The sequence below is a fragment of the Mustela putorius genome, unplaced genomic scaffold (genome assembly GCF_011764305.1).
Source record: "Mustela putorius furo isolate JIRA1106 unplaced genomic scaffold, ASM1176430v1.1 tig00000145_pilon_pilon_pilon, whole genome shotgun sequence".
Lineage (NCBI taxonomy): Eukaryota > Metazoa > Chordata > Mammalia > Carnivora > Mustelidae > Mustela > Mustela putorius.
The window spans coordinates 22,830,315-22,855,937 of NW_025421294.1; the positions used below are offsets into that span (position 1 = coordinate 22,830,315).

A 25,623-nucleotide genomic window follows, 5' to 3' on the forward strand; every position below is an offset into this window, starting at 1 on the left:
CTACTATGTCCTACATCTACATTTCACTATGTTTCATAGGATTGCATTCCTGTGATGTCATTTAACATGTTCTTCCATCCCCAATCTGAAGTTGTTTCTTGACAAGAATAGGTTGTGTGTACTTCCATTAGAGGGTACGTAATTCTGGCTGGCTCTTCGGTAATTTTAACAGCTACTGATGATCATTACCTAGATCTCTGACTTCATTAAAAGTAGTACTATCCCAAAGCACCTATGTGGCCCGGTTGGTTAAGCGACTAACCAAGCCCTGCTTTGGGCTCCATGGTTAGCGAGAGAGAAGTCTGCTTGGGATTCTCTCCCCTTCTCTCTGCCCTTCCCCCAGCTCTCATGCAGGGGCTCTCTCCCCTAAATAAATAAAATCTAAAAAAAAAAAAAAAGTGATACTATCCTATCTTCACTTTTTAGTTGGAATACCTCTTCAGTGAGAAACTTCCCCTCTTAAGTATAGTTACCCTGAGGTATAGTTCATACATAAAAGGATTATGTACTGGTTTTAAGAATGAGTTGATTTTAGGGGCGCCTGGGTGGCTCAGTGGGTTAAGCCCCTGCCTTCGGCTCAGGTCATGATCTCAGGGTCCTGGGATCGAGTCCCGCGTCAGGCTCTCTGCTCGGCAGGGAGCCTGCTTCCTCCTCTCTCTCTCTGCCTGCCTCTCTGACTGCTTGTGATCTCTCTCTGTCGAATAAATAAAATCTTAAAAAAAAATAAAATAAAAAAAAAGAATGAGTTGATTTTGTAGTATTCAAAGGTAAGACTAATGAGGTTTCTCAGGTGTCACTGTGAGCTCAGATTTTAACTCATTTTATATGCTTCAATTCACTGTAGTTCTTTTTTTTTTTTTTTTAAGATTTATTTATTTATTTGACAGGCAGAGATCACAAGTAGGAGAAGAGGCAGGCAGAGAGAAAGAAGGAAGCAGGCTCTCTGCTGAGAAGAGAGCCCGATGCAGGGCTCGATCCCAAGACCCTGGGATCATGACCCGAGCCAAAGGCAGAGGCTTTAACCCACTGAGCCATCCAGGCGCCCCTCACTGTAGTTCTTAATGATGCTCAAAGTGTTGTATTTTTGGCCTGTGGAAACTCTTCCTATTGGCTTCTTAGTTCTTTTGATAGGACCCCAAGAACAGTCTCTTCAATAAATGGTGTTGGGAAACCTGAACAGACACATGCAAAAGAAAGAAATTGTGCCACTCTCATACACCATACACAAAAATCAACACAAAATGGATGAAAAACTTTTAAAACTATCAAATTCCCTAAAGAAAATAAAGGCCATAATCTCCTTGACATCAGTCTTGGTGATGATTTTTGGATCTGACACCAAAAACAGAGTCAACAAAAGGAAAAAAAAAAAAAAAAAGTGGGACTACATTAAACTGAAAAGCTTATGCACAGCAAAGGAAATAAATAAAATGAAAATACAAGATAGTGAATGATACAAAATATTTCTAAATAATATATCTGAAAAGGGTTTAATATTCAAAATGTATTAATTCATACAACTCAACAGCAAAAAACCCGATCCAATCCAATAAAAAAATGGACAGAGGATCTGAATAGACACTTTTCCAATGACAAAGAGATAACCAACAGGTACATAAGAAGGTGTTCAGTATCACTCACCACCAGGGAAATGCAAATTTTTAAAAAATGGGCTATTAACCCCATACTTGTCAGAATGGCTAATACCAAAAGAACAGGAGGGCTGCCTAGGTGGCACAATTAATCAACTGACTCTGTTTCCACTCAGGTCATGATCTCAAGGTTGTGAGATGGTGCCCGGCATCAGGCTCCATAACAGGTGTGCAGCCTGCTTAAGATTCTCCCTCTCAGGGCGCCTGGGTGGCTCAGTGGGTTAAGCCTCTGCCTTTGGCTCAGGTCATGATCTCAGGGTCCTGGGATCGAGCCCCGCATCGGGCTCTCTGCTCAGCAGGGAGCCTGCCTTTCCCCCCCCCTCTCTGCCTACTTGTGATCTCTGTCAAATAAATAAATAAAATCTTAAAAAAAAAAAGAAAAAGATTCTCCCTCTCGTTAAAAAAAAAAGAACAAGATAATAGCAAGTGTTGGCAAAGATACAGAGAAATTCAAACATTTGTGCACTGTTGATGGGAATGTAAATTGGTGCAGCCACTATAGAAAACAGTATGGGGGCTCCTCATAAATTAAAAACATAAATTAAAAAACAAAACTATCATACAGTCCAGCAATTCCACTTCTACATATTTACCCAAAGAAAATGAAACCACTAATTCAAAAAGATAAATGCAGGAGAGCCTGGGTGGCTCAGTCACTTAAGCATCCAACTCTGGTTTTCACTCAGGTCATGATCTCAGGGTCACGAGCCTGAATTGGCTCTGCACTGGGTGTGAAGCCTGCTTAAGATTCTCTCGCCCCTTCTGCCCCACCCCCTACCCAGCGTTTGCATACACTCTCATTTAAAAACAAAAGGTATGTGAATCCCCATGTTCACTGCAGCATTTGCTACAGTAGCCAAGATATGGAAACAATCCAGGCATCCAATGATGGATGAACAGATAAAGAAGTAAGTGATACATGAGCATGTGTGTGCATGCGCGCACAGGCACACTCATATAATAGAACACTCTAGGGGCGCCTGGGTGGCTCAGTGGGTTAAAGTGTCTGCCTTCAGCTCAGATTGTGATCCCAGGGTCCTGAGATTTAGGCCCACATTTCGTTTCCTGTTCAGGGAGCCTGCTTCTCCCTCTCCCTCTGCTGCTCCCCCTGCTTGTGCTCTCTCTCTCTCTCTCAAATAAGTAACTTTAAAAAAAAATACTACTCTAAGGTCACAGAAAAGAATGAAATCTTGCCCTTTGTGATAACATGCATAGACCCTGAAGAAGGCATTATGCTATGGGAAATAAGTCAGAGAAAGGCAAATGCTATATGATCTCATTTAGACAGGGAATCTTTTAAAAAAAAAAACAACAGGGACACCTGTGTGGCTCAGGTCAAGATCAAGTCCCATACTGGGCTCCTTGCTCAGCAGGAAGCCTGCTTCTCCCTGTCTGCTGCTCCCCTTGCTTGTGCTCTCTGACAAATTTAAAAAAAAAAAAAAAAAAACTTTTAAAAAACAACAACAACAAAAAATTCCAAGCTTACACAGACAGAGGACAGACTGCTGGTAGCCAGAGGCAGGAGAGGAAATGGGGGGAATGGGAAGGTTGGGGGTGGGTGAAATAGGTGATGGAGGTCAAAAGTTACGAGCTTCCAATTATAAAGTATTAGGGATGAAATGTACAGCATGGTAACTCTAATTAATAATTATTGCATATCTGAAAGTTGCTAAGAGTAAATCTTAAAGTGCTCATCACGAGAAAAAAACTGGAAACGATATACATTGACAGATATTGACTAGACTTACTATGGTGATCATTTCACAATATATACAAATATTCAATCATTATATTGTTACATCTGGAAATAATATAATGTTATATGTCAATTACATCTCAATAAAGAAAAGTCTATTAGTCTGCTATAAGTACTTATGCAAGGAAAAAAAAAAAAGACCCCCGTAGTCTTTGTTAATTTCCTTTCTTATATAAAAAGGTGTCCCAGGATCCTCTTGTTCATATCTGCCTCAGTCCTATAAACAGCTACTTCTCTTTTTATATGGTTATCTATCTAACATTCCTTTGTTCTTTTTCCCCTTAAAAAAGACTGCAAATTTAACAACTGCATCATATCTAAAGTGTTTCAGCACATATCCCAGTATTAGAAAACTGGTATCCAGGAAGTATTTATGAAATTGAACTAAAAAATTATACTCTGTCTCACTGTTCTAAAATTGTCTACTGAGTCAAAAAAAAAGCACCACTGGAAACAAAAAGCACTTACTCCCCTCCCCAAATGATCCAAGGGCATGGGTCAGTCTCATCTTGCTAATTATTCTTTCATGTTATGGGAAGAGGCACATCAGCTGGTGAGTGCTCCTTGTAACAGGGATTCTAAAAAAAGAAATCTAGAACAGAAAGAATGAGTGTTCTCTATTGCATTTTTTTTCTTATAGCTGGAAATCATTATAGGGTAAAGCATATAATGGTATCTGCTTAATTTAACAAGATTCCAAATTCACGTACAGATGTTTGATCATTTAGAGAAGAAACTGCTGTAATTCCTTATAGTCCCCCCTCCCACTAAAGGGTTATATTATACACCCTGTGTCCACAGGGGAATAAATGGTACTTTACACTTCACCATTTCAAGTCACTTTCACACACTGTACTACAGTTAAACAACCTTGTCTTATGTCAACTTATGTAAATCTTTGAGTTTTACACTACACCACTATAGCTTAGGTCTTCTTCATTGGCTTTTACTGACTGTAAGATTTCTTCATGTATTTAAGGATGGAATCTATGGAACTTCATTCTTCAAATTCATTATGCTTAGGTACATCCAGGAACTTGAGGGCAGACCAGACATTCCTTTACTGATCTTCACCACTTCATGAAATGGTAAGCACTTCAGTTTTTTTCTTACTTGGCGGAGGGTGGGGATAGAGAGGGAGGGAACATGCATGCAGGCAAATGCAGGAGGGAGGAGCAACAGGAGAGGGGCAAGCAGACTCCCTGCTAAGCGTGGAGCCCAACATGGGACTTGATCTCACAACCCTGAGATCATGACAAGAGCTGAAATTTAAAAAGTCAGATGCTTAACCCTGACTGAGCCACCTAGATGCCCCACTTCACAGATAGTCTAACCCACAGATTATCTGTAACTATGTTTAGGCACATTAGTTTTGTTTTTTGTTTTGTTTTAAATAAAATCTTATGGGGGGGGCGCATGTGGGTGGCTCAATCTTTAAGCGTTTGCTTTCAGCTCAGGTCGTGATCTCAGGATCTTGGGATTGAGCCCTGCATCTGGCTCCCTGCCTAGTGGGAAGCCTCCTTCTCCCTCTCCCACTCCTCCTGCCTGTGTTCCCTCTCTCGCTGTCTCTCTGTCAAATAAATAAATAAAATCTTTTAAAAAAAGACACCATGAACATAGAACTGAGATCTCCGAATTCTAGTATTACACTTACAACACCAGTTAGAAGCTAATAAACATTAAGGATATCCCAAGGGGAATCTTACCTAAGTCCCAAACTTACCTGAGTAGGATACCCACAAACACAGAAATGATGCCTGTGCTTTGCTTACCTAGGCAGTAGCAAAAAAGACCTTCTCCTTAAGCTATTATTAAACATCATTAAGAGACTCCTGCTCTTCTATCTATAACCATGGGACCTTAGTATATAACACAACTCCAAGCTGGGCAAATTCACAAGAATGTTGAATGCTAACAGGGAGAAAGAACAAACATGGACGACTATATCTAGTTGGACACCCTTGTGATAGCTAATACAAATACACTGCCAAAGCTTCAAAACATTTAGTGCCCCAGGAATAGTTTCCATTTGGGGAAAAAAAAAATCACATAAAAATCCTGCCACAAAGCAACAAAACCCCTGTAACTGATCTCAAGGCCACAATGACAGTAAAGGCAGGTATTATCAATGACTATTAGATACTGATCAGCCCAAGGCCCAATTTCTAGGTCTAAACCACAATTGCTTCTTGGCACCCACACAACCCTCCCCACACAAATACCCAATCTTTTAAACTCCAGCTGTGAAAAGTTCTAAATTTCTAACAATTATTAACACACCAGTCACTGAAACAGGGTAAAGATCCCACAGACCATTTTACTGGCTCCCTCTTTCCACTAGGGAAAAAAAATCCCTAGGAATTGTAATTTGGGTCTGCTCTAACTTTAGGCTCTCAACTTCAATTTTCTGCTAGAAGTAGTGTATCAGGTCAACAGATGGGTACTGAAAACAATGGAAGAGGACAGAACAAATTAGGAGAAACTAAAAACAGAACTAGCATTCACTATTGACACAGGAGCTGTAAATGGTACTAGACACTTTACACAACTTACTTAATCCAGTAGTCCCACAAAAAAGGCAGTATCCCCATTTTATAGATAAACACAAATTCTGCAAGATTTAAGTGACTTGCACAACATAAGGAGCAAAGTCAGGGTTCAACCCTAAGGCTGCCTAGCTCTAGAGATCTTTCCTTTAACAATCCCCCTGACTTCCCTAAGAGTCATAGGGTATAGCCCTTAGGAAATCTTCCCACAACCATTTCTCCCCTGCTTTCTTCACCTTGGCTATTCTTAAAACTGGCCTGCACATTAGCAACCAATAATTTCATTCTGTACCTAACAACACTGTGTTCTCAAGTTGTTATTGGTACTTTCAACATCATCAAAACAATTCTTCTTCTCTTCCCCATCTCCACCCATAACTAGGAATGTTATCTACACCCCAGTATTTAACTTCATTATTTAACATTAGACCTAGAGAAGAACTTCTGAGGTCAAGTAACAAATCCTTCATTTTCCAGAAAAGGACAACCTGTGCCAAGAGAGGCTATATATCTACCCATATCATATGTCATTTTGAAAAAATCTGTATCAGTCTTATGTCACAAGAGGTTCTTCCTGAACACTGATGGTCATGGCTGCATTCATAAAGCCTCCTCCTTGCTGAAGGAAATATCATCCCTGTTCTATTCCTTTCAAATCTCTTCTGCTAGAAATCAATGCCAGTATTTGCCACTAAGACACTGGTTTTCAATTCCAAATGCAGAGATGGTGAATTTACAGCAATGAGGCAAGTAAGCTTTCGGAGCTACATATAAACTATCTGGAATTAGAACATTCTAAGAAACAAGTTACATATCTCAGTAATTATGAAGTCTGAATGATTCAAACGCTGACAAACAGTAATTCTGACATGTCACCATCTTATTTCAGGATAATCACCTATAAAAGCAAGCCTATGAGGTGGTCTAGAAAGCCATGAAATATTGACCTGAAGAAATGCCATAAACATAAAAATGAAGAGATGTAGATCAAGAGAACCAAGTGAAAAAAGTAGGAATTGGGGTAAAGGAAATGAAGTAGGGAAAAGCTTGGGATATGGTACACATCCAGTCAGTAACAGTGTTTATTATTATTTACTTTAGAAGGTGCATTACTAAGCACAGTGAATGACACACAGAAGTACAATAAATACTATGTAATGAATGAACATATGCCATGAATTACAAAATGGTACCTAAAGAAGAGATACTACCCTGGGAATTCATTTGCTGGGGAAGAAACATTTCCTGCAGGAAATGTGTCCTCACCCTATGGCAACAGAGATAATGGAGTTGCTGCTTGATAAAATGCACTGGGCACTGAACATGAAGTCTAGAAGTCATAAACTAGCTATGTGACTCAGAGCAAGTCTCTTTCACCGTTCTTTGCCTCAGTTTCCCTATCTATAAAATGGGGATAATACCCCCATCTCAAAGGTGTGAGCAAAGTTGAGATAACATGAAAAGGGACTCAAAGCAAACATAAATGCAACTGCCTGACATCTCCACTTGCATGTCTCAAAATTTAATATGCCCAAGAGGAAATTTTCAATCATCCCTCAAAACCTGCTCTTCATATTTCCCATCTCAGTAAGTGCAACCATTTCCACACTCTGGGAACATTCTTCTTTTCTCCAGATCCAATCCATCATCCAGTACTATCCATTCTAACCCCCTTTATATCACTGACTTCTATCTGCACTATCATCACCCTAAGTCTAAGCTACAATTATCTCTCACATGAATGACTGCAGCAGCCAAAACGATCTCTAAGCTTCTACTTCTGCTCTCTCTTATCCACAGAACCATCTCCTTAAAAACGTAACTGTCCATATATGTCATTTCCCTACCTCTATAAATCCTTTAAGATGTCCATTGTTCTTAAGAGAAGAGGCCAAACTCCTAAACCTGGCTTTCAAGACCCTACATGATCTGTCCTCTGTCTCCACCTCAAGCTACTTTACCCATTCCTGAACCTGTTCCAGCATACTGGCTTTTCAAGCACACACTTTTTTTTTTTTTTTTAATGTTTTATGCTTTCTGGCAAACCCCTACTCATTCTTTGGGTCTCATTCCAAAATCAGGCCCTTTTATTACACTCTCACAGCATTTCCGGGTATTTATGCAATTATTTTATAATACAAAAGTATACAATCACAAATGGTTATAAACCCAACGAAACTGAAAGTTCCACTAAGGTAAGCACTGTTATATCCAGTTCACCTTAGCATCCTCAGGAAAACTGACTCTAGCACAGTTTGGCCCCAAATATTTGAACAAATCCAACTGAGGTGAAGAGAGACACAGTCAACTAAAAGTTATAATTCAAAAAGATAAAGTTCTAACTTATATAGCCGCCCATTTTGCTTCAAACTCTCCTCACCTCCACTCTCAAACCCTCACACCAAACGATCCGTGGCCTCAGATACCTCACGGTTTCCAATCTCGCGTAGCCTCTGCTTTCCCCTCCCGTCCCCACAAAATTCCAGGTTCAAAATGAACCCATGTGAGCAGCAGGCGAGACGCAACGCGCCTCTTTTGCCTTTGCGGGTGGCGCGTCCCGGACCACCTGGGGAAAATTTCCTAATCCACACACCCGGGCTGGAAGGCTAAAAACTAACTCGTCCGCGCAAGTGACGCACGTCGGCCGACGAGCACTTTGCCAGGTATGAAGCCACGAAGTTTGAGGCGTTTCTTTAAGACTCCTCAGGCGCAATTCAAATCACGAGTCCCAGCCCGATCGTCTAGCCGCGTGTCGTAGATTTTCAGATGCCCATTCCATCCACCAAAGAGGGACGGAAAAGACGTTTTCCGTCTCGCCCTCTAGAAAACACCCCCCATTGGAGGCCGGCGGGTCGCTAAATAAATCCTCGCGAGAGCCACCGGCTTCCGCCCGCTTCCTGCACCGGGCTAGCCGGACCGGAAGGAAGGCGGTACTTCCCCGCCCCGGGCCCTACCTCACAGGGCCGCGCGGCCCCAGCTGCGACCAATCAGCAAGCTCATTGTAGGCCGCGGCGCGGACAGCCAATGGCAAGTCGCGGCGCGCGCAGAGCTTCCTCTCTTCCGCACCGGCCCCCTCCCTTCCGCCCGCCGACTTCCACTCAGCCTCTGGCGGAGGAAGTGATGTCACAGGCCCCATGTGAGCGGATTGCAACACATGCAGCTGCCTGGAGAGAGGGAGCCGGTGTCCTACGTCAGAGCCGCCGCCGCGGAGCCGCCGCCGGGGAGGAGCAGCCGCTGCCGCCCAGGACTGGGCCCTTAGGTAAGCCGAGGGAGGGAGAGGCCAGCGACCGCCGCGGCGGGCCGCGCGAGGCGGGAAGAAGAGGGCCTCTTGGGGGTGGCTAGGAAGGGGGCCGCTCTGCCCCAGCGGCGGCGCTAACTCTGTGGTCTTGGTGTCTCCGGGCCCCGCCGGGCCGCTCTAGGGAGGAGGAGGCGAGAAGATGGCGGACGACCCCAGTGCTGCCGACAGGAACGTGGAGATCTGGAAGATCAAGAAGCTCATCAAGAGCTTGGAGGCGGCCCGCGGGTGAGCGCCGCGTCCGGCCCCCCCGTGCTCTCTTGGTTCCCGGACCCCTCAGGATGGCCGCCCCCGCGCCGCATGGCCGGATGAGGAGAACCAGGCACTAGTCAACTCCCGCCTTCTGGATCTCTGGGTAGTAGCCCCCGACTCAGGGGCAAGGGTCTTCGCGGTTGGCCGGGGAAGGGGTCCTTCTCCTGCTTCGGGGTAAGGGGCCCCGCTTCCGGGGTTCGGACCCCTTGACCCCCTCGTGGAAGGCCATTGCTACTTTTGAATCTCTCTCTGGCCCTTGAATCAAGCACCTCCGTCTTCGAGCTCCAGTTGCTGCCACCCTACTTGGGTGCTGTTGGGGGAAAGAGCTCGGCCTTCCTTTCTGAACGTCGTTTCCTAATTTCCTCTCTTCAGGTTTCTCAGCCAGGTCTCATTAAAATGGCCTCCCCCTCCCGGTCTTCTGAACCGGGTCGGTGAAGTTTGGATGGGACGGGAAGGAGGAGAGGTGGCCAGGGACAGCCTCTTTCTGCCTTTCCTTGATATCTCTGGGTTTTCCACCTCTTCCGAGATGACTTCCCCCAAGTCCTCCAGTTCCCCCGGAGGTTCCTGGTGTTAGCTGTTGAAGTACCCACCTATGAAATGAAAATGCCAACGTGGGGGGGGGTGGGGCAGAGAGGAGATTTTGGTGGACGAATCCGCATCTGTATATACATGAGAAACAGGGTTATGGGGCCGTTAATGTGAACTGTTAACTACGGGGTCCTTTTTGGCCTCTCTCTGGAACTTTCAGGGATAGTAGAGCCTAATGTACTAATGCTTGTTGAAGTTTAGAACTGAATTAGGTGGGCTTTGGGTCTCCTTTTGTAAATTTTGTGGGTATATACTATGGGAAGGTTAGATAGAAACTGGCTGTTTATGCCTCTTTTTTTTTTTTTTTTTAAAGTTAAAATTATTCGTTTGGAGAAGGTGTGTCAGGTATTCCCATTTTCTTAGTTTGTTTATTTTGTTCTTTTCCCAGTTATAGGAACTTTTTGCTTACAGGAAGTGGCTCAAAAAAAAAAGTGTTTGGAACATTACATATTTGTATGTCTGAGCATTCTTAGAATAGCAGGGTGCCTTGCCCCAGGCCATGTTGAAAATTTGTTTTGAACACAGGAATTGGACATTCTGGTTTCCAGCCCAGGTTTGTCATCGTTTGCTTGATTTGCAGTGATAGAATTAATCAAGCTTTTAATTGTTACTACATGAAATAAAGTGTGCTTAGTTACATGGAAGGCCCAGAGTTGTTAGATTGGTTTTGCTGTTGTGTTTTCTTATTAAATTAGTGACAGTTCTGCTTGAAATTAAGCTTCTGAAAGTTTGGCTATCCATTCAGTGACTTGGGCTTTTGCTAACTCTTTACCTAGTATAAATTGAAGATGGCAGCTTATTTTTAATTTTTTTAAGTTTGTTTCTTTGAATGTAATAAAATAGATCTTTTTAATAATCTTACAGGAACTTGAACACATACAGTTTTTTTGCCTCATGGTAGAATAATTATTCTCCCAAGTGTGAACATATACTGGAGAGGTAGTACAGGTCATGACTCCTTATGTGTGATGTACTGTCAGGAATTAGATTAGTTTCACTAGGATCTTCTGTTGTATTACTTTTAATTGAGTATGGCTTTTATGGATTTTTGTTGCAGTGTTTAAAGTTTGATATGACCTGTAGATTTGTTCTTGTATGTCTTTACATTGGAGGCAGTGTCACACATTAGAATCTGCATACATTACATTCTCTGAAAAACTCTTAAGATGTGAATTTATGACTGTAATTTGACTGTTGTCTGAGTGTAGTAACATTAAAAATAACGTTCTATGTAGTAACAGCATTCCTTTCTAGTGCATGATGAAGGAAACTTATTCTCTGATTTGCTCATAGCCATGTTACCTAGCTACTTGAAACTCTTCAGCTACCGTTTAAAGCTTTTAGAGGCTTTATCTCTTTTATTAGCACAGTTCAGTCAAGTTGAAAGCACATCAAAAATGAGGTTCTCATGCACAACTTTGCTTCTAAGTGATGGGTTAGTGTGGACATTTTAGACAAGAATTAAGCTGTCTAAAATAGCTGGAAAGTGGTCTTCATTTAAACAAATAATATGGTTGATAATCATGTCCTACTTTGCTTTTATTGAGGATTTGGTTGCATGTTGATCCCATGAAAATTTTAAATCTTTTGCCATCTCTGGGTATTGGTGAGGAGCCACAACTGTATTCAGTTTGGCTCAGAAGTTTCCCGGTATATACCAAATTCTTTTAGGGAGTAGGAAGATTTCTGTTCTTGGCTGAATTGTATTAAAGTCAGACTCAGATTATTATAGTGTATAGTAAAAAATATTTTGCCTAATGCTAAAATATTTTAAGGAGAAATGTAATGATCTTTAAGGACAAACTGGATGACAGAATGAATCTTTGTGTGCTGGTGTTTGGGGGTAGTCTTTGGGTTTAAGGAGAAAACTGATGTGTTCAAGCATGGTTATTAGCACTAAGTGAAACTTAGTGGTGGATTAATAGAATAGTTTTTGAAATGTTTTTTTGTTTGGGTTGTTTTGTTTTTTTGTTTGGGGTTTTCCTTGTTTGGTTTGTTTTTTAACCCTTTTAGCATTGTAGAATTCTGGGCACGAAAATCATATTGGTTTGTTTTTAACAGTAACTGTAAGGTATGCTTATAGTTAACCAAAAGAGTAATTTTTTGAAATTGAGAGTCAGTTTATGATTATCTTTAGATAATATCACTTAAATGTAGCTTAAAAAGGGAACCATTGCAAAATGGACTCAGTAATTAAGTACATCTGAACAAAGTGAGATTTCTAAGCACAATAATTATTGGGTGCTTAGTATATTATAGACACTGTGTTAAGTAACACACTATTTGATTCAATCCTCAAAAGAAGTACTGCCACCTTTTGATAGCTAAGGCACCTGAGGTGAGAGGTTAAATAACTTGGCATCTGAAGTGTAGCAGAGCCCAGGCCTTGAACCAATATGTTACGAAGTGCAATGAATGTATATTATGTTTTCTGAAAATACAAGACCGGAATGACTCAGATTGTAATCTAAGCTACAACAGACTATTTTATTTTTAAGAATTTTACTTATTTATTGAGAGAGAGAAGCAAACTCCCTACTGTGCACAGAGCCCAATATGAGGCTCAGCTAAGTCTCACAACCCTGAGATCACGACCTGAGCTGAAACCAAGAGTCACATGCTCAACCAACTGAGACATACAGGTGCCCCTATAACAGGCTATCTTAATGTTGTGGAAGAGCACTTGTAAGAACCAAAATGGTTAAAAGAGGGAACTTGGAGTCTTTGTAGTCCACATCATACTTAATTTTCTGAGTTGAAAGAAGTGTTACACGTAGATCTTAAATTTAAGTTTGTGGAAAATACTAATTTAGTTTCATAAAAGTCTGGTTGAATGTTAGTTTCTTTGTGCGTTAATAAAATAACCTGCCACTTCTTTTGATATACTAAGTCCCACTTGAAGTTAGTGGAAGTTCTTCCTGGTTTATGATTGCTCGTAGTACATTCTCCACCATTGGCTTAATGAAGACAAATGTGTACATAAGCCAGAACTGGAACCAGGGCCATGTGAATGGAACTGTGGTTATGGATAGTTAGGATAAGGAACTAAAGTAGGTAAATATGTTTTACAAGAAAGGTGAGTGGGAAATTTTGGTCGTTTTTTCCTACTAATGTTTTCTGACCCAGCAAGAAGTAGCTCCAGATACAAGGCTGGAAGATTTATAGTTTTCAGGGAATAAAATCATTGCCAGAGCCTGTTCTGGCCAAGGACGGTGGTAAATGTGACAAACAGACCATGATAATTTGGGTTAAGTTGCATCTGTGGGTGTTAGAATATTTTTTGACTTACCTTGACCAGAGAACCTTGTATATTTCAAAAATAATAAAGGCTTAGTCAGATAACCCATCTTTGAAGATCTGCACAGTTTGTAAACTTTGAGTCTTATGGGTGTTTTGGGGGCATTTTTAAATCTTACTGTTTAGTTTAAAAGAACTTATAGATATTTTGACTTAGAAGAAAATAGAAATATCTAGTTAACATGACTGCCTTTCCCTCCCTGAAATATTCAGCTTCTTTTCTCCTCTACTCTAAGGAGTTCTGATACCTGATTGGGGGGGCAGTCCCCTACACCAAGCAGTTCTGTAGCTCTTAGCGGACAGCAGCTGTGGGTGTCCTACAATTTAATCTAATTCTGGCACTACATAAAGTTAGTATCTGATCCCATAAAGTAAAGTGCTCAGTCCTACAAGATTGTCCCCATTTGTGTTAAGTCTGGGCCTCTCCTATTTCTGACCTATAGCCTTTAAATTGGGGATTTAATAATTTGCTAGAATGGCCCACAGAACTTAGGGAAGCACTTCACTTATGTCCACTGTCCTTTTTTATAAGTGTATATACAAATGAAGAATACATAAGGTGAGGTCCAGAAGCATCTGAGTACAGGAGCTTCTGTTTCTTTGGAACTGGGGAGTATTTCCTGGGCTTACCAACCCAGAGGTTCATTAACTCTTGTTCAAGGCTTTATAGAACTTAATCTGCAGACTCCGTTGACACCACAAACCTTTCCTAGAGGGCTGTGGATGGAGCTGAAAATTCCAACCCTTAGTTACCTCATCTTTCAGGTGACCCCAGTGGCCCTACCCTAAGTCACTTTATTATAAACTGAGGTGTACTCCACAGAAATTCCTTGGGAATGACAAAACCCATCACCCAGGAAATTCTTTTTTTTTTTTTAATAATTTTTTATTTTTTATAAACATATTTTTATCACCCTTAGGAAATTCTAAGGGCTTTAGAAGCTCTGTCAAAAGCCATGGACAAAGACCAAATATATTTCTTATACCACATAACCATTTTTTTAACATCTCTACTAAATTCCTCACATGTTGAATTAAAAGTAGTTTTGTGAGGGGGGGCACCTGGGTGGCTCAGTGGGTTAATAAGCCTCTTGCCTTCGGCTCAGGTCATGATCTCAGGATCCTGGGATCAAGTCCCGCATCGGGCTCCCTACTCAGCGGGGAGCCTGCTTACCCCTCTCCCTCTGCTGCTCCCCCCACCTGTGCTCTTTCTTTCTCTCACTCTCTGTCAAATAAATTCTTAAAAAAAAAAAAAAGTAGTTTTGTGAGGGGTGCCTAGGTGGCTCAGTTGGTTCAAGTGTGTGACTCTTGATCTCAGGGTTAGGAACTGAAACCCTGTGTAGGGGGGCGCCTGGGTGGCTCAGTGGGTTAAGCCTCTGCCTTCTGCTCGGTTCATGATCCCAGGGTCCTGGGATCAAGCCCCACATTGGGCTCTCTCAGCCAGGAGCCTGCTTCCTCCTTTCTCTCTGCCTTTCTGCCTATTTGTGATTTGTCTATCAAATAAATAAATAAGATCTTTGGGGGGAGGGGAAGAAACCCTGTGTAGGACTCCATGCCCCAGTATGGAGCCGCCTTAAAAAGAAAATAATTTTGTGAGATTATAGACTAGGCTTTTTTTAACAAATAATATGGATGGACTATTGATATGATTTGGATCAATTAAAGTATATCAAATGTGTTTGAATACCTTCCCCAAATAAGAATTGTTGGTTAATAGAACATTTACCTAAATGATACATGGAATGTTCTCAAAGCCATGAGCTTTAGGTACTTTAATTTTTAATTAAGTTCTCCGTACGTTAAAGGGCTGCTTATAATTAAAGTGATACCAGAATATTCAGGCTTTTAGAGAGGTTTTTTTTTCCCCCTCCCATTCTCTTCTGCGTAAAACCTACCACCCCCAAGAAAAGTCAAGAATTAGAATGTTTTTAATTTCTTGGGAAGAGATGAATGTAGACCAGAGTACAGCTACAGACCAAGGTCTTGGTGGCCTCTCGTGAAGAGGTCATGAAACAGATGCCACTAACAGGTCTGAGCCATGAGAAGGAAAAAGATAAAGGGAAGAAGGAGAGAGTATATTTTATGGTAGTGTCCTTGAGGCAACTCCCGAGTGTCATAGGTTGCTTTCCTCAACCCAGAACTAGTTCTAACAGCCCTTGTATTCAGGAATAGTGTTCTGTGCAGTGTGAACCTAATGAACAATTACTGTCTTTGAATGTCAACTCTTGACAGACTTCTCATTGTAATAGCAGATACCCTTCCAGGAAAGGAAGGCTTACTGTGGACATACTCCTAGGAAAGCGCAGTACCTAATTAGAGTAACATTTAAAGCCAAATGCCCTTTGGGTTATAGGTGTGTCTGTCTTACCCCTCCTCCCCTGACCAGTTGGACCCTTTTAGCATTAGGAGAGGGCCCTCTTTCTTAGACCTAGGGTTAAGAGTGTGCCCATTGTGGCCCCTTGTACTGGATGTTCTGTTGTGAGAAAACTTAAAATAAGTTTGGTGTCATGGTTGAATGGTCTTAGATCCTTCTTTAAGATTCAGAAGGTGGGACGCCTGGGTGGCTCAGTTGGTTAAGCAGCTGCCTTCGGCTCAGGTCATGATCCCAGCCTCCTGGGATAGAGTCCCACATCCGGCTCCTTTCTCAGTAGGGAGCCTGCTTCTCCCTCTGCCTCTGCCTGCCATTCTGTCTGCCTGTGCTTGCTCTCTCCCCCCCACCCCTGATAAATAAATAAAATCTTTAAAAAAAAAAAAAGATTCAGAAGGAAAAATTAGTGTGTTTTCCATAGACCCACAGCTGGAACTGTCCCAACTGAGAACATGGAGAGCAGAAATTTCTTCAGAGTCCAGTGAATTTTCTAGGGATCTCAGAACAGAACCCTTTCATAGGATACATTCTAAAGGGATTTCTTAATTCTTCAGCAGCCTCTTACCTTAATGAGAGCGAGAAGGGATTAGAGGGGTTCATGGTTCTTCTTTCCAACATATTGGAAATTAGGTTTCTTGTGGGCACTTTCCTCAAAGAACATGAAGGCTCCCTTTGGTAACAACTTTATCTTAAGCCACCGGGTGGACACAGTTTAAACCCTTGCCTGCTGTCTGTTAAGTTGGAAACTTCCTGGGTGCCTGGGTGGCTCAGTCGTACGTGTCTGCCTTTGGCTTGGGTCATGATCCCAGGGTCCTGGGATTGAGCCCCACATCAGGCTCCCTGCTCAGCAGGAAGCCTGCTTCTCCCTCTCCCACTCTCTTGCTGTCTCTCTCTGTCAAATAAATAAATAAAACTTCCCTTTTTTCTTATTTTTAAACCTTTCTTTCCTTTGAATATAAGTGAATGAAAATTAAGTTTTTTGCTTTTTTCTCACCTCCCCCTAAACATCATTGAGTTTAAGAGCCATAATTTCATTATCATTCATGATACAAAGATGAAAACAGATTTGACTCCTTAACATTATACATTGATCACATTTACTGTGCTTTAATCCAGCCCTTTCTCTTTCATCTACTTAATTTGTATGTAATGGGTGCATATAAGTATTCATGTGTTTGCTTTCATTTTTTTTTTAAAGCCTCCAAGTTCTGTATCTTTAACAGCAATTTTCAGATCCAGAGTTTTCATCCTGCTTATGCTTTGTCTCATGTCACCATCCTTCCTGTCCATTTCAGAGGACTTCACATTTTCAGATACCTGACAACTGCTTCTTGTTGTGCGGATAACTTGGGGATATTGGGCCCATGCTCTTCTGTTTTCATATTTTCATTTGATCCTCTAAGGTCTCCTTTAGAAGAGTGATCCTAGTCAAAATAAAAGATTGTCTTTTCCCTACCATGTTTGGGGCGTTCGGATGAGATTTTTCCCCCAAACTCACATCTAGGTATATGAAAAATGAAGCCCGCAAATGCATTTTTACTACTAACCAGTCAACTTACAAGCTTCATCAAATATCTGCTGTAAGTTAGACATTGGACATTTGGAATAAATGTGTAATACAATGAGAGCATGGTCTGACACACAACCGTGATTGATGATATGAGCCATTTCCAGAACTAGATAACACAGTACATGTTGAAGTGGGCATAGTGTAAACAGATGATTAGGGTCTTGAATGAGGTGTTGGACGTTGTCAGAAACCAAAAGAGAGATTGTGTAACTGCTCCAGCAAATTTCCTAGGGGAGGCAATTGTCATAGAATGTTACCTAGGGCAGTAGTAGTATTTGGCTGATACAGTATCTTTGATACAGTAGTGGAGTGGAGCTGTAACTGATCTGCAGCTTTGAAATTGTAATTGACATTCATTCCTGATTGAAAGCCAGTTAGTCTAAAATTAGATCCAAGAGCTTTGTGTTGGTTGATGGTTGGTGAGCTGTCAGGGTATTGAAATAGCACAGAGCATTTGTGCATGTGTGCCTTGTTCGTAAAGTTGCCATGACAGAGCTGAAGACAGTCCCAACAGTTTGCCTTTCAACCTAAATAAACCTTAGTTTGCAAGTAGCGAAAATGTGCTGATCCCCAAACAGGAATTCCTTAATACCTCTGGATATTTTTAGCTTTTTTACTAAAAAAGAGTTTTCTTCCTTTCTTGGCTACCCCCATTTTCTGGCATCTTCTGGCCTTCCACTTAAGCAAGGAGGAGTCTCAGGAAGGACAGGGTTAGAGGTTCATGACTGAGGTATGTTTTAGTAAAGTAATAAAACTAGTTTTCTGAAGATGAATTGAATAACAACTATTTTGACTCTTCACGACAGCTCTTTGAGGAAACTACTACACCCGTTAAATGGATGAAGAAATTGAAATACAGAAAGGTTAGGTAGCTTGTGTCTTACCACAACCTAGTAAGGGGCAGTGCAAGATTTTCTGTTTCCACATTTCTGGTTTCAGAGCCTGTGATCCTATTATACCACACTGCCTTGCTCTTTGAGTGAAATTTCTTTTGCTAAGTATAAACATCTTCCATTCCCTTTTGAAAGGACTCTTGTCCAAGGAGGTTTGCATTTTACTGGAGGGAGCAGGTGTGCTGGATATAGGAGCAAAGATAAAAGGAAAACAGGCATGCTTTTTTGCATATCTACCCAAGGAAGAACTTGGGAACCAAACATAATCTTAATGAGCATCAATGGTGAGAGAAATAACTTGCTCTTAAATCCTTCCCCAGAAGTTCATTTTGTGTATTAGAACAGTAACAGGAGGGCAGTGGCTTTTGTTTTATTTGAAAAATACTTGCATTGTGGTAAAGAAACATTAGGTGAACTGTCTCATTTATAGGATCCCGTGTAGAACACTGGCCCCTAAATCTGGTTGTGATTGATAATCAAGGCTTTGCCTTGATGTATGAATACTGGAGAAAGTTTCCAGCTTCTTCTGGTCCTTGGTGGAACATTCTACTAGGTTAGCTTTTGTGAAGGTGTTAATTTTTTTTAATATTTTTTAATTAATTAATTTTTTTTAAGATTTTATTTATTTATTTGACAGAGAGAAATCACAAGTACACTGAGAGGCAGGCAGAGAGAGAGAGAAGGAAGCAGGCTCCCTGCTGAGCAGAGAGCCCGATGCGGGACTCGATCCCAGGACCCTGAGATCATGACCTGAGCCGAAGGCAGCGGCCTAACCCACCGAGCCACCCAGGCGCCCCTAATTATTTTTTTAGAGCAGGGGTCAGAGGAAGAGAGAGAGAATCTTAGGCAGGCTCCACACCCACGATGGAGCCCAATGCAGGGCTTGATCTCACAATCCTGAGATGATGATTTGAGCTGAAAACAAGAGTTGTACGCTGTACCAACTGAGCCACCCAGGCGCCACTATAATTTTTCTTTTCAAGACAAAATAAATGCCTGTAACTGTAGAAAAGTACGCCAGATATATGCATTTTTGTTTTGGATGACTAAGTAATAGTGCTGTTAAGCATAAAATACTAAAATGAACCTTTGTAAACTTTCTGCTGGAAATTTTTGCTGGAACAGGTGAGTTATTCTATTCTCTATGATAGAAGCTGCTTTAGTGTCTCGGTATGTTCAGATCTTGTGCTTTGTCCCCTCTGGTAATGGCATCTGACCTGAGGTCAGTTGGATAAACCAATTTCAAGTACTCTGTCTAGCCTTTTGAACAGTAACAGAATCCACCCCCCTCCTTTGGTATTCTGCAAGCTCTTTATAAAAGGCAGCCCCATCCGCCTCTAACCAGTATCAGAGATGATAGAGTCTGGGTAGGGGGGGAGCAGCAGGCCATTAAGTTGAGGATCAACAAAATTAAGGATAGCAAAAGAAGACTCTTTGGAAGTATTGGTTTTATTTTATTAAAGACTATGGTTTTGGGGTTTTGGCAAAGCTAAAGCAGTCATTTCTATGCAAGTGTTAGCTCCTCTCCAAAGCTAGCAAATTTTTCATTGGTATTTTGTATGGTAGTTTAGAATAAATCTCTGGTGTTGGTATAGAAGAGACTATATAGGGAAGATCTTATTTCTCACATTGAGAATAAACCGTTTGTTTATTTATCAAATTCATGTGCTATAATGATTTGTGCCCTTAATCTTATATAGACAGTATAAGCAGCATGTTATTTCAGTTTTCGATACTTGGTGGAAGAGAAAATGGGGTCAGATCTTTGAAGTGACTGATAACCAGACAGAAGTAGTGACTGACTGTGGGTTATATCAAAATAATGTGAACCCATACCATAGCTGTAGGATGAAGCTATTCAAGCTTTTATATAATAAAATTTTTTTAAGGTTCAGAGGGTAATGGATTTCTGTATTTCTCTCTTAGAATAAATTACAAAACCATTTCTAGTGTTCTGGCCTTATTATTTTGAACTGCATTTTTGGTTTGTTTCATTTGTTCTGTTGGAAGATTTGGTAAGACCTTTAATCCAAGTAATATAACACCTACCAAAAGTTACCTTTTATTTCTGGACTTAACTCAGATATATTTTTTTTTAATTTATTTTTATTTATTTGTCAGAGAGAGAGAGCACACAGACAGACAGAATGCCAGGCAGAGGCAGAGGGAGAAGCAGGCTCCCCGCTGAGCATGGAGCCCGATGTGGGACTCGATCCCGGGACACCGGGATCATGACCTGAGCTGAAGGCAGCCGCTTAACCAACTGAGCCACCCAGGCGTCCCTCAGATTTTTTTTTATAAAGATTTTATTTATTTCTTTGACAGAGATCACAGGTGGGCAGAGAGGCAGGCAGAGAGAAGGGGAAGGAGGCACCCCATTGAGCAGAGATCGGGCTTGATCCCAGGACCCTGAGATCATGACCTAAGCCAAAGGCAGAGACTTAACCCGCTGAGCCACTCAGGAACCCCTGGACTTACTCAGATTCTAATAAGACTTACCACCTTCTAAATTGCTTCCCCTCTCCCTTCTAGCTGTGCTGTGCTGTTTCTGAAGGTACTATTAAAGAGCAGAGGGGTAGGGTACAACAAGGTAGAGTTCTATCTTGTTACCTTTTAGTGAGCCCTTAATATTTGCTATCCATGCTAGGCATGTGACATATATTACAGAATTCTCATGACCTTATGAAGAAAGCAGAAACTGAGGCCCAGAGAGATTAATTTATGTAAGTTGCTGTAGGTTATACAGATAAGACATGACATAAACCCAAATCTCTTATACAAATCTGTGCTCCTGGGGTGCCTGGATGGCTGAGTCAAAAGAGCATGTGACTCTTGATGTCAGGATCATGGGTTCAAGCCCCACACTGGACATAGAGATCACTTAAAAGTAAAAAATCTTGGGGTGCCTGGTATCTCAGTGGGTTGAGCCTCTCTGCCTTCGGCTCAGGTCATGAGCTTAGGGTCCTGGAATTGAGCCCCGAGTAGGGCTCTCTGCCAACTTGTGATCTATGTCTGTCAAATAAGTAAATAAAATCTTTTTAAAAATTAAAATTAAATTTTAAAAATTTATTTTATTTTAAGATTTTATTTATTTATTTGACAGAGAGATATCACAAGCAGATGGAGAGGCAGGCAGAGAGAGAGAGAGAGGGAGGCAGGCTCCCTGCTGAGCAGAGAGCCCGATATGGGACTCGATCCCAGGACCCTGAGATCATGACCTGAGCCGAAGGCAGCGGCTTAACCCACTGAGCCACCCAGGCGCCCTAAAAATTTATTTTAAAAAATAAAATTCTGTGCTCCTAACCAACCTCCTACACTGTTCCCATATTAAACCCATATTAGAAAGATTGCTGTAGTCTCAAACTTTAAACTTAGTTTTGCATGTTTGGTAAAAGAAAAATAGAAACCCCATTGTGAATAAAAAAGCATCTGACTTCTGCATGGGTCATGATCTCAAGGCTCTGTGCTTAGCGGGGAGTCTACTTATTCCTCTTCTCTCCCTCTACACCTCCCTCCCGCTCATGTGCTTGCACTCACACTCTTTCCCTCTCCCTCTCTCATATAAATTAAAATCATAAAAAATGTACATGACAAAGGCAGTAGAAATTGGTGAGGAACTCGTTAATTTACAGCTGGTGATCCTTATAATGTGGCTAGCTTAGCAATTCCCAGAAATGATTTGACTGAGATTTTTGAGCTTGGAAAGGGGGTGGTGGGAATCCTTGGCCACCCATATCCTAGGCACAACCCCAGTCGTCAGACATTGGGATGAAAGCTTGGGGAGCATACCCTCTAAGTCCCAACGAAGAGTGTAGTCGGCAGTCTACTTCCTCCTGGTCCTAAACTGAAAGTAATTCTGTTAAGGAGGGGTGATGAAATCTGTGGCAAGCATTTGGTGTGCAGTGGGTGTTCTGTCCTGGAAAAGTTGGACAATTCATTGTGGTTGTATTGCTGCTAGGGCAAATGACAGCAGCTTACCTACAGCAAGTGGGCTCAGTTTGTCTTCTGTAAGTTGGGATGAATTCATGGAATCTCTGGCTTAAGCTGGCCAAGAGATCCTGCTTAAAGTCACAGAAAGCAAGCCAAACCCAGTGATTCTCAGCCCTAGTTACACATCAGAATTGATAGACTTGTATTTGAATCAGTCTTTCTGAAAATTGAGGCTCCCTCTTCTAATCATGACTACCTTCACTGTCCCTATTCAAGAGCAGTTGAATCAGAATAGAGGAAGGGGAGATCTTTTTGTATATGAGCATTTATTTTTTGTTTTGCTCTTTTAGAAAGTCCCTCAAGGATTCAGGGTTCTCACGCAATAGTGGTTGTCAGTGGACAGCCTTGTGTGAACCATGTTGGTTTTTTCCAGCTACCTTTCTAAACTGTTTCTGAGCATTATTGATGATGAACCTTGATAAAATCTTTACAAGTCAAAGAGTGCCTAGATTTTCTTTGCTTCTTATTGGTCAGAAGGCACATTGAATCTAAAGGCTGCAACTATGTGAGATCTAAAGTTACACACACCCCATAGTCCAGGCTTTGCTCTCAATACTGTGCATTTTCTATCTTAAGGCATTTCAGTCCTGATACTTTCAGGTGACCTTATACATGTTTCCCTGTCCATAATGCTCAGGGTACATGAAACCTTGGATGAATAACAGGTGGTACACTCATAACCTCCCATGTTAGGTAGAGAAACTTTTCTTTAAAGTTTATTTGAGGGGCGCCTGGGTGGCTCAGTAGGTTAAGCCGCTGCCTTCGGCTCAGGTCATGATCTCAGGGTCCTGGGATCGAGTCCCGCATCGGGCTCTCTGCTTGGCAGGAAGCCTGCTTCCTCCTCTCTCTCTCTCTGCCTGCCTCTCCATCTACTTGTGATTTCTCTCTGTCAAATAAATAAATAAAATCTTTAAAAAAAAAAAGTTTATTTGAGACTGAAGGAAGGAAAAGCTGTTAGCTCTTTATTTAAAATTCCCTTCCTTCCTGAATTTTGTCTAATTTTATTTACTTTCCGCATTTAATCTATTTACAACTACTTCCTTCTGTCTCCCGTTGTTTTGTTGCTCAGAAGTTAGTTTCATCAGAAGCATTGATGAACCTTGTTTGATAAGGGAAAGTACCCCAGATATGGTGATAACAAGAAGGAATCCAGGAGCAGAGGGCCTGGGAAGCCTTTTGTGCCACATTGTTGTATGCTTTGTCTGGCTTTGCCCAGTTTTTACAACCTGCGTATGAATCATTGCTGTACCTCACAATTCACTGACTTTGAATGAGAGTCTTTCGATTTTAGAAAAAAGATACAGGGACAAAGCAGAACAGTAGATGAAAAATGTTAAATTTTAAAAAGAATGTAGTTTGCATATGTGTCCAGCAACTCTTTGGTGAAAGCTTTACTTCACTTCTTCCTGTGGGTTGTTTTGGTTATTTTCAAATGAAATACTCAGCTTCCTTGATTTTATTTTGGTGTTTACACAAACTAGTCTAACAACCTTGATTGGCTTATCTTGGGGATAAATGAGCACTTATTTTGTTTGGAAACTTTCCTGGAAAAACTTTTTAATCTGATTCTATTAAACCGAACATACAAAAAAAAAAAAAAAAAAAATCCGGGCTCCTAGGTAGCTCAGTGTGGTTAAAGCCTCTGCCTTCAGCTCAGGTCATGATCCCAGGGTCCTGGGATCGAGCCCCACATCTGGGCTATTTGCTCGGCAGGGAGTCTGCTTCCCTTCCTCTCTCTCTGCCTGCCTCTCTCCTTACTTGTAATCTCTGTCAAATAAATAAATTTTTAAAAAATCTTTAAAAATCAGGTATTATAAAATAGCCTTCCTGCTGAGCAGAGAGCCCGATATGGGGCTCGATCCCAAGACCCTTGAGATCATGACCTGAGCCGAAAGCAGAAACTTAACTCACTGAGCCACCCAGGCGCCCCCTAGCCTTTAAATTTTTAAGGTGGAGGCCATCCACTTAATAGCGATGAATTTAAAAACTTAAGGTGTTTCCACCACCACCACCATCCCACATGGAATAAAAAGAGGCATAAAGGCAAACTAGTGAAAGGTAGTTTTTAAGTATTAATCAAAATTCAGAAGGAGTAAGAGGCCAAAACTAGCTTTTTAAGTACTGTTTAGCTTAGCAATTTATCTACCACTTTTGGGGGGGGGGGCAGGGCTACATTTCTGAATTGCTTAAGTAGAAACCTGTGGCAAGATACTATTCTCAGGTGTCTTTACTATGCTCTATCTAGAGTGTTACATGGATGAAAGCATAGGGTTGATTGTCCCCCTTTGGTGCTATACAGCAAAGTTGCTTAATGAATACTTATCAGCTTAACCTATCTGCAGTGGAAAGTAAGTAGCTACTTATCTTAAGGTCATTGCTTTGTCCTCTGCATGATTATCTTGCTTTAAGGCTTTCCTTCAGGCATTTTGGGTTTACTGAGTGAATTTGTCCCAACATCCTTGTTATCCTCAAACTTCCATCCTTTGGGGTTTGGTGTCTGCTTCCGAGCTAAGTGTGCCTCACCCCTGCTATCCTTGGAGCCCCTTCTCATTCCATTCCCTACTGATTGCCTCTTTGCTAGTTCTATCTCCTAGGAAACTACTCTGTAAATCAGGGCATGTCAGCTTTTAAAAACTGAACCCTTTTGAGAAATAATTCCTTTGGTCCCCAAAGATTCCAGGATCCTATAGAGTAGAGAAATGTGTTCTCTTGAGAACTGTTAATCTGAAAACAAGCACAAGATAGTAAAGTCGGTATTAAAAAATATGTTGTCTTTTTTTCCTCATCTTCTGTATTTTCATATTGTGCATGTGCATAAATTGACAGCCGCTGTGCATAAATTGACAGCCGCTGTCAATTTATGCACATGTACCCTGTAGAGACAGGTAGGTGGCAGCTACAATCGAGTCCATGTTTGAAGTTAAAATGACTTGCCTAATGTTTCCAGTCCCTCCCACAGCGAACTCCTCTTCTCCTTGACCTGTGGAGTTTGACATAACTGCATATAAAATTATCAGAAAGGTTCTTTGGAAATTCCTTTTTAGGAGCTTAGCAAGATAAATTATTGGAAGAATAGCAGTTTGTTACAGTTGGTTGCATAAAAATAGGATCCAGTGAACTCACTGACTGTAAAGAGCATTTTTCTTTTTTTGTAATAGAAGATACCAGTTTGTTTCATTTGGGAATTCTTTTTCCATCTAGTTCAGAAACTGGAACATGGCCACAGGTAGAATAGTATGTAGAATTTTGGATTTTTAGACACCTTGTCCTGATTTAGAAAAGTTCTTTTTGGTTACACTGAACATTGAAACGAAAAGCATTTTAGAGAGTGGTATGCCTGACTTAATGTGTGTTTGTGTGTGCATGAGCAAGGGATTGTTTTGAAGCAGCTTTGCTTTGTGGTCATTTTGATTGTG

The 25,623-nt window shown here is 41.3% G+C and overlaps 1 protein-coding gene across 2 annotated transcripts in view; it reads left to right on the forward strand.

Moving 5' to 3' along the window:
* The first annotated feature begins 9,057 nt into the window (after nucleotides 1-9,057).
* ETF1 (eukaryotic translation termination factor 1) overlaps nucleotides 9,058-25,623 on the forward strand; it is a 32,850-nt gene continuing 16,284 nt past the window's right edge. Inside the window, exons 1-2 of one of the 2 annotated variants that reach the window (XM_004744861.2) lie at nucleotides 9,058-9,213; nucleotides 9,374-9,477. In XM_004744861.2, the coding sequence (XP_004744918.1) occupies nucleotides 9,392-9,477 (86 nt within the window). In that variant the 5' untranslated portion in view covers nucleotides 9,058-9,213; nucleotides 9,374-9,391. The other variant, XM_013052453.2, reaches the window with a different exon arrangement.